Source organism: Pygocentrus nattereri, chromosome 1, assembly GCF_015220715.1.
Source record: "Pygocentrus nattereri isolate fPygNat1 chromosome 1, fPygNat1.pri, whole genome shotgun sequence".
NCBI classification, from domain to species: domain Eukaryota; kingdom Metazoa; phylum Chordata; class Actinopteri; order Characiformes; family Serrasalmidae; genus Pygocentrus; species Pygocentrus nattereri.
Genome location: NC_051211.1, coordinates 50070720 through 50083498, shown reverse-complemented (window position 1 = coordinate 50083498; position 12779 = coordinate 50070720). Strand labels below are relative to the sequence as shown.

Below are 12779 nucleotides of genomic sequence, written 5' to 3'. Positions count from 1 at the left end.
TCAGGTTCAGAGCATTCCTCTGTGCTCTGTCCAACACCAGGAGCTGTGTGTCTGTCTGAGCACTGAGTCAGTGTCCAAAATCTACAGAACACAACACACTGGGAAATGTAGAATTCGGCAACTTCTCAGAAAGAGAAGGATATGGCAGTCCTAACGTTACATTCTCGAATCAAAGTGTGTGACAAGTACACATTTACAATGGTTTACAGTCTTGCAGTTATTCACTTCACAGCTGGCTTCAGGCTCTAGTTACTTCTAGGGTTGTCAAAATAAAATTTGAATTTCCATCCAATGCAATGAAAAAACGCAAATAGAAAAACATCAATTTAAATGTTTAAAGCTGTTTAAAGCTGTTTAAGCTTTAAGTAAGTGTTTAAAGCAGCTCAGCCACACAGCGGTTACCAAACAGCTGGAAAAACATGCCATTGCTGACCCTAAATCACAGAAGAAAAAATCTATTTGGGCTTTTTTAAGGTGTTTAAATGCATAGAAATATTTGCAAACATTCAACAGCTCTTTAGCAATTCAGCCACAGAAGCAGAAATACGTTCTCAGCTTCTCTCTAGGATCTACTTCAGACTTTTCTGACAGGTCAACGCATCAAATGCAGGCTCTCTATAGTGCAGTAAGCTAATAATCACATAAGGTTTATACACATATAAGATCATATTGCTCAGAGATGCTCACTCAGCCATTCACCTGGGGGATTTTATGGAAAAGTCATTCTGAAAATTAAGCCTCTGGCAACCATCTCACACCTCCAGGCTGGTTTAAACCATGAGCTTTTGGAATGTTTGACATTTAAATGCACACTTATGAATTTAGGACACATAACATTTGACCAACATACTACTTCAGATTTAATTTCTGAGCCAAGTTGACAACTTTAATAACTTCGTCAGTTGCAATAAGATTTTGATGCAAACTAACACATGGCAAAATTGGGATTTCTGCAGCTGCTCTGTTTGAGTAGTGCTGAAATTTTCAGACAAAGCTAGCAAACATGTGTATCAGGTCTTGGGAGCAAGCACTAGGAGTGGAAATCTCTAGGCACATCACAATTCCATTTGATTCAGGGAGCCAAGATATGATTACAAAGCGATTCTCAATTTACCTTGTTGCATCCCAGTGCATCTCCATTTTTGATTTTTAGACCCTACTTTATTTTTTTTTTACAATACTATTGGCCAGTAGGGGTCAGCAACCCAAATGTTAAAAAGACTCATTTTGTCCTTTCAACAAAAATCTATCTGCATTGGGAGCCACAATATTTTATGTCCATGTTATTGAAGTAACATTTTACCATCTTGTTTGAAAATATGTCTTAATATGTGTTAATGAATGTCCTGGCGTACACTAAAAATATATATAAACGAAAACACAGACTTTGTTCTGCTTTAATCTTCAGCTCAGCTATAGCTGCTTTTCTCACATCTCTGGCAGGAAACCTTTCCACAAAAGTAGAACAGTTTCTTCTAAGACGTCTCTAAGTGTTCGACGTTTTACAAGGCCAAAGTCAGCTTCTCAAATTTTCTCAATTCACCTTAAATGGTGCCTGAGGTGCCAGAATGCAAGGTAGAACAAGAACTTCAGCAAGAGGCTGGAGAACGAGAACCTGACTACAGCTTCATGACTTTTTAGTGTTTGACTAGTTTCTCATTGCAGATTAAACGTATTTGAAAAACAGCTAAAGTGATTATAAATGCAAATAAATCCATTTGTCTCAAATGACTGATGTTTGTCTTAAATCTCTCTCTTTGCCTTTTTGTTAGCTACTAGCTAGGTGAGATTCTTTTCTGCATTGTTATGGTGACTAGCAGTCTTTGCCCTGATCTTCAGGGTTAAAGTTTAATTAAATTAGCAGTTCTACATTAACTCCAGCATTTAAGACCATTTATTCCTAAAACTATCTAAGAATGATCAGCAGAGATTTATTTTACTGCAAAGGAGAATTATTTTAATTGTACCTATAAATCGAATTCTGCTGTGGAGCCGCAACAGGGCAGTAAAAAAAGTCACATGTTGCCGACCTCTGCTATAGGCTTACAGACAATGTTTATTTAACATTAACTGATTCAATAAAAAATAATGAAATAAATAAAGATTTAATAATATAATACTGAGCAATACAATATTTTCTGCAAACTTTTCACCAGTTGTTTTGGAAGTTGTTATGGCAAATTTTCTTGTGCGCCGAAAGTGCCCCTGCTGGTGAAACTTCAGGCTATCACCAGTGCTCTGCTCAAGGAGTTGAGTGAGTTCCATGTCCAGATGCTTTACACATTAAATAAATTAGTCTTTTCTGTCATTATTCATTCATGTAGGACTGCACCAAAGCACACTAGTTTATAGGATACAGTCTGTGCATTAGAGTACAGAGGAAGCACACACACTCTGAGAAATAAAGGTACTAAACTGTCCCTGGGGCAGTGCCCCTCTTGTCACTGGGGTGTGACCCCATGGGTCCATCTCAGTATCTTTAGTCAAGGAACATAACAGGGCCATAATCCACTGAAATTATGTTTTCTAAGCTGTACTGACTCCACGCACCTGCCTCGCCTCCAGGCTTTTATTCTATTGTTCTGTTTTAAACATTCGGATATGAAAAGATACAAATACAAACTTTTCCCCTGGAAAAACTGATTTAAGGTTCACACTCGGACCTTAAAACCACTGCTGTACCATTTAGGGAACATTTACATTGTTTGTACCTTGATGAATGAAACATGTATCAGCACAGAACCTTTATTTCTAACAGTGTGTAGAAAAATCCATGTGACTCGATACAGCATGTGTTGTGAAAGAATTATAATGCATAAAAAATCTATACTTTTTCCTACATGAATTTAAACAATATTTATATGTATATTAATTAATATTCTATAAATGTTGTTTACTCACATATTAACACTTTTCTCAGCAAATAAACACAAAGTACACAAATAAGTAGATTTTGAAAATGTGTCTTGGGTGCCTAAGACTTTCACACAGTACTGTAGATAGATAGATAGATAGATAGATAGATAGATAGATAGATAGAAGACAGACACTGTACAGAAAGAGTTGGAAGGGGGGCTTGAGAAAGAAAGACAGAGGTGAGGTTACCTGTACAGCTCTGTAGAGAGGAAGTGCTGGAGGTAGTGGTGGTGTTCCTCTTTGGTGCCACTTTGCCTGGTTGTACTGGTACTCCACAGCTCAGGGTGTAACTGTTTTCAGAGTCTACAAAAAAAATGCAAGTATGCGAGTTTTTTAATGTATTTTTTGCATGTGTTACTTTCTATGTACATATGTTTTCTGTGCGTATGCACGCTTGGGTGTGTATGTTGTCTCTGTGTGTGAAAGGCACAGCTTGACTGTCAGAATGCCAGAGCACGGTGAGGTTGTCAGGAGACCAATTGGCCGGAGTTTAGCCAGGCCACAAATCGTTCAATGGCAGCCTGAGTGTTTCTGTTGGCCTACCACTGGAAACCCAGGAGTGTACAGGATTAAAAGAGGTTTTATAGAGCTCTAGCTCTCATCGTATGAAGAGACTATTAACATGCTCACTCACTCACTCACACACACACATACACACATATACACACACACACACTCACACATTCACACAAACACACATACATACACACACACCAACACGCGATATACTTTTTATAGGTTGTACATATTCTTCTTAAGGGAAATGTGGGAAAAAAAGAAGATTTATATGGTTCTTTATTACCTATTATCAAAGCACACACACACACACACACACACACACACACACACACACACACACACACACAAACAGACACACTCTGAGATGAGGAATGAAAATGAGTTTCACTGAGAACATAAAGGGAAGATGATTGAGTGGCCGGGCTTTTGGAAGTCCCACTCTGTTCTCGCCCTCCTTTTCTCCAGAAAGATATAAAAGCAAATATTTCACTTCAGGAGCAATCCATCAGCCTCACACATACCTCAGCCAACCCAAACGCAGCACGCGTTTATTTAAAACACGGCGGATATGCGAACGGAAACAGCCCTGCATTACGGAATGTAATCGCTCTCAAGACATGCCTCATTTAGGCACTGTGAAAATGAAATGATGCTCCTCTCTGCAATCCTTCAATATAGCATTGGTCAATCCAACTAACTTTCAGATCTGTGCAAAACAAGCAGCTAGAATTTCAGAACATGATACTATATAATGTCATGTAGAAAGCTAACTTGTAGAACGTCTGTGAAAAATAAGCTATAAATATGATTAATGCCATTATAAAATACTACATTACGCTGTTGAAGCATATTTTGGTGTCAGTTGCTCACTGAGCATCCAAAATGTTGATGAACCAGGGGCATTCTTTTCTCAAGAAAGGCTGTATTGAGCGACCATGTACAGCTGCTTCAAACCGTTCTCCACTGCATTAATGGTCCATGGTCTCAGTGGATGTCAGCTTGATTTTATTTGGAAATAAATAACTTGGCATCAAGCTGTCAGGTCAATCAGACTTGGCACATTCACACAGTGAACATGGAATGGCTGAATGGCCAATAAAAGAATGTCACAGGTAACAGGAGTGCAGTTACGCTTCTAAAAAGTGTGATGAGTAACAAAGGCCACAAGATGCCAGCAAAGAGCGGGGAATCTGTGCTGTCTCATCGTAGTGCCATGCAGTCACTCACCTGGGTAGCAATACAGTTCAATATATTGATTTTGAATGGGTGATGGAGCAACCTATTCTTGCCTTAAGGCAGGGGTCGACAATCCAAATGTTACGAAGAGACATTTTGTCAAGATTCTACAAAAATCTAACCATCTTGGGAGCCACAACATTTTATGTCCATTTTACCATCTTGGCTGTAAATATGTCTCAGTTTGTGCTAATGTAATATTATAGGATAAAAAATATAATATGAACAAAGATGCAGCCTTACTTTGCTCTACTTTAAGCTGTAGCTCAGCTATAGCTGCTTTTCTCGCATCTCCGGCAGGAAACTTTTCCGCAAAAGTAGAACAATTTCTTGTAAAATTACTTTTTACGAGGCTGAAGTCGTTTCTCAGTCACCAGCTTTTTGTTTGAGTTTTCCCATTCCACCACAAATGGTGCCTGAGATGCCAGAATGTAACTGCTTCACCATTTAATGAACAGGAGAACTTGAACAAAAAGCTGGCGAAAATGAACTTCCGCCTCACAAACTTTAGCATTTGACAGTTTCTTGTTGCAGATTAAATGCATCAGGAAACCTGCTGGAGTGATTATAAATGCTAATAAGTCAATTTCCATATTCTTGATGTTCATCTTAAATCTTTATCTTTGCCGTTTTGATAGCTACTAGCTAGGTGAGACTGTTGTCTGTGTTGCTATGGTGACCAGCAGTCTGCGCTCCAACCTTCAGGGTTAAGGGGTGAATAAGCAGTTACACAAAAGTTACACTAAGACCATTTACAGTTAAACTGTGTTGAACGATCAGCAGAGCTTTATTTTACTGTAAAGGGTGTTTATTTTATTCTTACCATAAAACTTAATTCTGCTGTGGAGCTGCAACAGGGCAGTAAAAGAGCCGTGTGTTACCGACCCCTGCCCTAAGGCAATAACTGGAATCACAGACATTGTTCAAGTAGAGGAAAATGAGTTGACCTGAACTGAAATGCACCTGGCTTCCCTTCATTGGACTGAATTGAGCAGAACTAAACAAAACCCAAGTGAACAGAACTTCAGTGACTTGAACTGAGCTAAATATAAACGAATGGTACTGAACTGAATTAAACTGTGCTATAGAGAACTGAACTGAAAGGACAGAAACAGCATGGGGCTGCCGAGAAGCACTGACCTGCCAGAAAGAGGGCGTTTGATGGACAGGACAGAGAGCACACCTCCACACCGCTTGTCTTGGTGCAGCTGAGCAGAGCGCGAGGTGCTGGCTTCCCATTGGGCAGACAGTTCACCGCCTCTGAGGGTCACATAGGGTCACGTAGCCATGGAAACACCACACACACAGATGCATGCACACACACACACAGTCATATGCGTATACAAACAAGATCAGGAGCATAATGGGTAATGAGAGGGATAAGAGTGAGAGCTTACCAACACAGTCCTTCTTATTCCAGTGGAGCTTCTGTCCAGGAGGACAGACGCACTCATAGCTACCCTGCGTGTTCACACAGCCGTACTCACAGCTTCCGTTATTGATGCTACATTCATCAATATCTGAGAAAACAAAAACATATGTGTATGTTACTGGGGATATGCATGAAATGCCCAAAAAAGTTGTTGTCCAGATATCTAAAGTAGTTTACAGGTTTACAGGTTTGTGAAAAAGGAAAAAAAAAGCTTAGGAAATGCAATCGGATAGATTTACACACACATATAGGAAAAATAGCATAATGAGGTCTATTCAAGCGCACTAGAGGGTGAGTAGCTCTCATCAGTGGCCATCATGCTCAGTTACCTCAATAACAAGACAGCACGCTTGTGTGTGTGTGTGTGTGTGTGTGTGTGTGTGTGTGTATGTGTGTGTGTGTGTGTGTATGTGTGTGAACACACCTCCGCAGTGTGTGAGGCCGTAGAGAGTGTAGCCTCTGTGACACACACACTCAAAGCTTCCAGGGTAGTTGATGCAGGTGTGATCGCAAGTCCTCTCAAAAGAGCACTCGTCAATATCTGCAGTGGAAGGAACGCAGGTCTCATCAGCCATGACAAACAACAAAATCACTGCTCACTAATCGCTCATCATTAGAAACATATCATTAGAGCTGGGCGATGAAGCTGTCACGATATGTGTCATGATATTTCGTTTTTTTGAGATGTAATAAGTTGGAAGAGACAAAATCGAACCTGTAGTGACACATATAAAATGCTAAAGTAATACTACTGCTACTACTGTAAAAGATGAGAAGTCTGCTCAACTTAAAATGACGTAGTAACTGGTTACATGGCTTTTCTTGAGTTCATTCAACTTGAGGACACAAGAGTTCACACAACTCCTTAGTTGAGTCAAAAGTTCTCCCAGCTGCTGTTTCTAGCTCTGCATCTCAGTTAGATAAACAAAGCTGAACTTGAGTTTTTTTACTCATTTTCTCCACTAGCTGGCGCTCCGTCTATCACACAGTCCCACCTGACACATTTTCCTCTTGGGCTTGAGGACATGGACAGCTGTGGAATTGCTGATGTACCTCCTGATGTTGGGGTGCATTATTAGACAGATGCACCAAAGAAAACGATGTCATGCTTTAAACTTAATAGAACTAATATTTTCTCCAGTGTAATAAACATGTGTAGACACAACTTCTGAGTTGCTTCATGTGTTTCCCTAAGTAGCACTAAGCCTTCAGCTTTCACTTCAAACACTTTACTTTTATTAGTTGAATGATCTTCTTCTTTCGGCTGCTCCCTTTATGCCTCCATCTTGCCCTATCCATTGCCTCCTCTACTTTCACACCAAACTTTTATTATTGAATGAATAATAAACTGAAAATAGAAACTAACGTGTTAACATAAGGCAGCTTTTCAGGCACACCTTATTTTGGCTGCATCGAAAATCTGCTGAACTGAGGCGCCAACATATTGTACCAAATGGAATGATTCATTTTGTGAATCTTTACATAACTAACCACCTGTGTGTATCTGTAAAATGGCAAAATGATTCCCTCCCATCTCCCTACCTCCCAACAGACACATGTCAACAGACACAAAAATGGTGTTTGTGAATCAGATGAGAATTTTTTTCTGTGAAGAGGAGAGATACCTGTCTCTCTTCTCTCTCTCAGTTCAGCCACAGTGCCAACAGGCAGAGAGCCAGAGTAATGAACCCTCCCCTTACGCCCACTCATACACACCCACCCAAACCCACCCACACACACACACACACTTTCACCTCAACCACAACTATTTTCCCTGGGTTAACTGGCATGGAAGGAGTAAAAACAATAAATAAATAATTCAAAAATAAAATCCTAAGTATATAATTGTCACTTGTCAGCAGACACATGCCAACCCAGGGTTTAAAGCATCATGGAACGAAAACAGTATCTATTGGTATACAGAGGGAGAGGGGAGGGGCAGAGACAGACAGAAAAGGGAGAGAGAGGGAGAGGGGAGAGAGAGAGAGAGAGAGAGAGGGAAGGAGAGAGAGAAAGAGGGAGAAGAAAGAGGAAGAGAGGAGAAACAGAGACAGACAGAAAGGGAAGAGAGAGGGAGAGGGGAGAGAGAGAGAGAGAGAGAGAGAGAGAGAGGTGGGAAGGAAGAGAGGAGAGACAGACATAAAAGGGGAGAGAGAGACACAGAGAAAGACACACAGAAAGAGAAAAAGACAGAGAGAGAGAAAGAGGGGGGGTGAGAGAAAGAGGGTGAGAGAGAGAGAAGAAAGAGAAACAGAAACAGAAGGAGAAACAGAGACAGACAGAAAAGGGAGAGAGAGACAGAGGGAGAAGAAAGAGGAAGAGAGGAGAAACAGAGACAGACAGAAAGGGAAGAGAGAGGGAGAGGGGAGAGAGAGAGAGAGAGAGAGAGAGAGAGAGGTGGGAAGGAAGAGAGGAGAGACAGACATATAAGGGGAGAGAGAGACAGAGAAAGACACACAGAAAGAGAAAAAGACAGAGAGAGAGAAAGAGGGGGGGAGTGAGAGAAAGAGGGTGAGAGAGGGAGAAGAAAGAGAAACAGAAACAGAAGGAGAAACAGAGACAGACAGAAAAGGGAAGAGATGGAGTGGGGAAGAAAGCAAGAGAGAGAGAGGAGAGAGAGAAAGGGAGAGGGGGAGAGGAAGAGAGGAGAGACAGACATAAAAGGGGAGAGAGAGACACAGAGAAAGACAGAGAGAAAGAGTGAGGGAGAGAGAGACAGAGGGAGAAGAAAGAGGAAGAGAGGAGAAACAGAGACAGACAGAAAGGGAAGAGAGAGGGAGTGGGGAAGAAAGCAAGAGGGAGATAGAAGGAGAGAGAGAAAGGGAGAGGGGGGAGAGGAAGAGAGAAGACAGACAGAAAAGGGGAGAGAGAGACAGAAAGACAGAGAGAGAGAGAGGGGGTGAGAGAAAGGGGGAGAGATAGGGAGAAGAAAGAGGAAGAGAGGAGAAACAGATAAACAGAAAGGGAAGAGAGGGAGTGGGGAAGAAAGCAAGAGAGAGGGAGAGGGAAGGAGAGAAAGAGAGAGAGGGAGAGTGGGGGAGAGGAAGAGAGGAGAGACAGACATAAATGGGGAGAGAGACACAGAGTAAGACAGAGAAAAAGACAGAGAGGGAGAGAGAAAGGGGGGGAAGATGGAGAGAGACAGAAAAACATACAAAAAGGGGGAGAGAGAGAAGAGAGACAGCAATAGAGAGAGACAGAATGTAGGAAGAGAAAGAGAGAGAGGAGAGGGACGGGGATTACGTGAGATAAGAGAGAAGAGAGACAGACAGAAAGGGTGGGGGAGAGAGGGGGAGAGAAAGTGAGAGAGAGTGACAGACAGAGAGGTGATGAGAGAGACAGAAAGAGGGGGAGAAATGAGAAGGAGAGAGATTTAGAGATTCTGACACTGGGAAGTCTGAAAGACTTCATGAAGTCATGAACGTTCGCTGCCCCAGTCAGCCACCTCACGCTGCCACCCGCTCTGTGTAAACAAACACATGCACGTGCGCTCAGGCCCAGGAAAAGGGTGGTGTTTGGGTTTACCTTAATAAAATCATTTGTGTTTGTGCGCTCGTTCTTGCTCTGACATGTTTTCAGGAATCTGCTGCCATAGGCCTCCAGTACACCCAGCAAAACACAAAGACCCACACAAACACAGCTATCCACCTAACTGGGAAAAAGAGGACCTACGCTTTAATAAAGGCTTCATATGCTCCTCCCTGCTTTTCTCAAGCCTGTATTACACTGTTTCGATTAGCTACCTATCCTTCCTAACCACAGAAATTAAGGGTGGGTAACAGGGGCAGTTCTAGGATCAGAGCTTTAGGAAACCTGATGAGACCAGCATGCCCCCCCCCCCCCCCTTTTTTCTGATCATCTATCATTCTAGGAAATTAATTATACAACAGTTAGTTCCAACAAGCTGATTGGTTGAGAGGCGTTCTAATTGATATTTCACCATAACATCACAGGTTTTTCACAAACACTGTATCACTCCGTTGACTTTGACAACTGTAGGAGACGCTCAAGTCATTTGAACGTTTTTACTTACTTACTTACTTTACTTACTTACTTTGCCACATACAAAAAAGTTAAGTTAAAAGTTAAAACTGTTAAGATCACATTTGACCGAAAGCCGATTTGGTCAGACTCTGAAGACGAGACGGCACTAAATTCCCAAACTGTCAGTTGGTCTGTGAGGAGCTGGAGAACGAACTGCTGGCTGTACAGCGAGTGGGCGGAGCTCGTTACTCTGACGTAGCGTCAAGCTGCTTGTTAAGGAGCTATAATTTGGCAGAAGGAACTGAACATTAAAACATATTAAACGCCACCTTCACTGTTGTATAAAAGCAACAATACACTCGAGGTTGTGGGTTATTGTGTATAACTTCACGGCTGTGATGATCTACGGCGACCAAATCAAGCCGTGATGTTATTTCGCAATAATACGCTCCCTCTCGGCTTCTATTGTTTAATTAGCTGACACGCATACAGACAGTACTAGTCTAACACCTTGGCTTAAATATCAACACATAGGCCTTACAATGGCACAACAGCTCTCACTCAAATTCAAACAGTGGACATTGGTTGATTGATAACCTGCAATATTTGACAAGAACAACATACAGAGTGTTCTGTGATTGAGTGAGGCAAAATGAGCACTGCTGCTAATGACTGTAATGTGTTGCTGCTGAGTGATAAAGTACAGAAATCCTCTGCGCTACGTTCTAGTGCCACCACACCACACAGTCACACTGTAACTGGCACTAGTGTGTTTGTGTGTGTGCATGCACTCAGCACAGCTACTGCATGGCTCTTGGGGAGAGTGGGCTGGGGAAGGGGAGGAGAGAGAAAGTGGATCATACCACACCGCTGTCACTTTGTTTATGCATCTATAAATGTCTTATTGCAGAACTGTTAACACTGGTTATCGTTTACAGTACATGGTCTCTTGTTCATTCACTGGAGGGGACATGCACCACTGCACTGTCAACCGCACAGTATTCATGCAATTTACTTCTTATACTTATACTCCACATATTTTTATTGTTTTTAGTATTTTTTTTATTTTATTTTAATATTTATCCTTACTTTCTATTCATGCATCTACAAATAGTGTAAGACAATATTTTACTCTTGTTCTGCTCTTTACTGTGCTTTGAACTGCTGATGCAAATAGAAGAATTTCCCTCTGGGATTAATAAAGTGATCTGTCTGTCTGTCTGTCTGTCTGTCTGTCTGTCTATCTAAGACAAATTTCCGTTTCTAAGAAAAACAAAAAAACTCTTTTTACTCCTTTATTTAGGGATGCTAGAACTCAATTGAGAGGAGCTTGAGCACCCCTAAAAAGGATCTAGATACGCCCATGGCAGATAAGAACAATTGCTGGGTTTTTCTAGGCTTCATTAACCTTTAATATATTGGGACATATTTCACAAGATCAGAATACACTGACATACTGTGGCCTTATGGAGGCAGAAGCTACGGTTTACAGTTTTATTGACATTCGTGCATCACTCACCTTGACAGGTGCGTTCATTGGTTAAGAGCTTGTAGCCTTTCTGACAGCTGCACTCGAAGCTGCCCACAGTGTTCCGACATAAGTGGTCGCAGCCGCCGTTGTTCTCCAGGCACTCGTCAATATCTGTGAATGTGAATGAAAGACAAGGGAATGTAGTGTTGACACAAGCCGAAGACAGAAATCAACACAAATGATATCTCATAAACTCTGCTCATACAAGCACAGCTCTCCTGCTGAACGAGGCACACACACACACACACACACACACACACACACACACACACACACACACAGGCTCAAAAACACGACACAGACGCACACTCACACTTGTAAAGGAAAGGAAACATACCATAAACATCTTAAATATCTCAGCCAGCACTGGAAAGCTCTCCACAGCCCAATAAAAATGAGAATCCAGTCAAATGGTTAGGACATTTACTTAAGAGTGTGTCTGGCTTATAGTTGTGTGTGTGTGTGTGTGTGTGTGTGTGAGAGACAGTTTGGGGTTTCCTTTGCAGTTATTTAAGTAGAAGAAGCAAACACACGTTTGGCCCAGATTTGAACTAATATTAACTGAACTGAGGCCGTAAAGAAAGTTTCCAACGAGCACCGACCACAGACCCACATGCCAACAGAGCACGGGACGTCACTGTGGGTCACGCACACGCATGAAGTCAGAGCTTCTGTCAATGTGCCAGGACACATAACTACACTCATTTTCTCAGTCGTCCGTTTTTATTCAGGTAATCCTCTTCTCCTCCTTCTCTTTCCTTTCATTCGTTTCCCTTACTCACTCACTCTGTTCATTCTCTGACTTCCTCCCTTTTGAGCGCAGCATAATGGGCAGCCCTACAACACAGTGACGAGAGTGTTTGTGAGTTTGCGTGTGTGTGCGTGTGCGAAACCCAGCGGCCCGGCCGCAAAGTTCTCAGAGCTGTCTGATCGTATGATACGCGTATTAGCTGGAACTAATGTGACACGATAGCCATGAAACAAGCTCTACTCGGTCGCATTCAGAAACAAACACAGCATTTCCCGTTACACCTCAATCCAACATAGATATGCTTATGGAGCGGACAGTTTGATCGACAAGGTTCTAAAACTAAGGCAACATAGCCTCCTAAAAAAGATGGTTCTTCAAGGGTTCTTTAGTAAAGCCTACCATGAGTTCTA

At 41.8% G+C, this 12779-nt stretch overlaps 1 protein-coding gene across 2 annotated transcripts in view; it reads right to left on the bottom strand.

Moving 5' to 3' along the window:
- The window catches only part of scube1 (signal peptide, CUB domain, EGF-like 1), a 108782-nt gene that overhangs the window by 8255 nt on the left and 87748 nt on the right, over positions 1 to 12779 (bottom strand). For both annotated transcript variants that reach the window (XM_017698897.2, XM_017698898.2), the window contains 5 exons: positions 11607 to 11729; positions 6528 to 6644; positions 6069 to 6191; positions 5812 to 5931; positions 3106 to 3219 (listed from right to left, as the gene is read on the bottom strand). In XM_017698897.2, coding sequence (XP_017554386.1) covers positions 3106 to 3219; positions 5812 to 5931; positions 6069 to 6191; positions 6528 to 6644; positions 11607 to 11729 — 597 coding nt within the window. The remainder of the gene's footprint in view (positions 1 to 3105; positions 3220 to 5811; positions 5932 to 6068; positions 6192 to 6527; positions 6645 to 11606; positions 11730 to 12779) is intronic.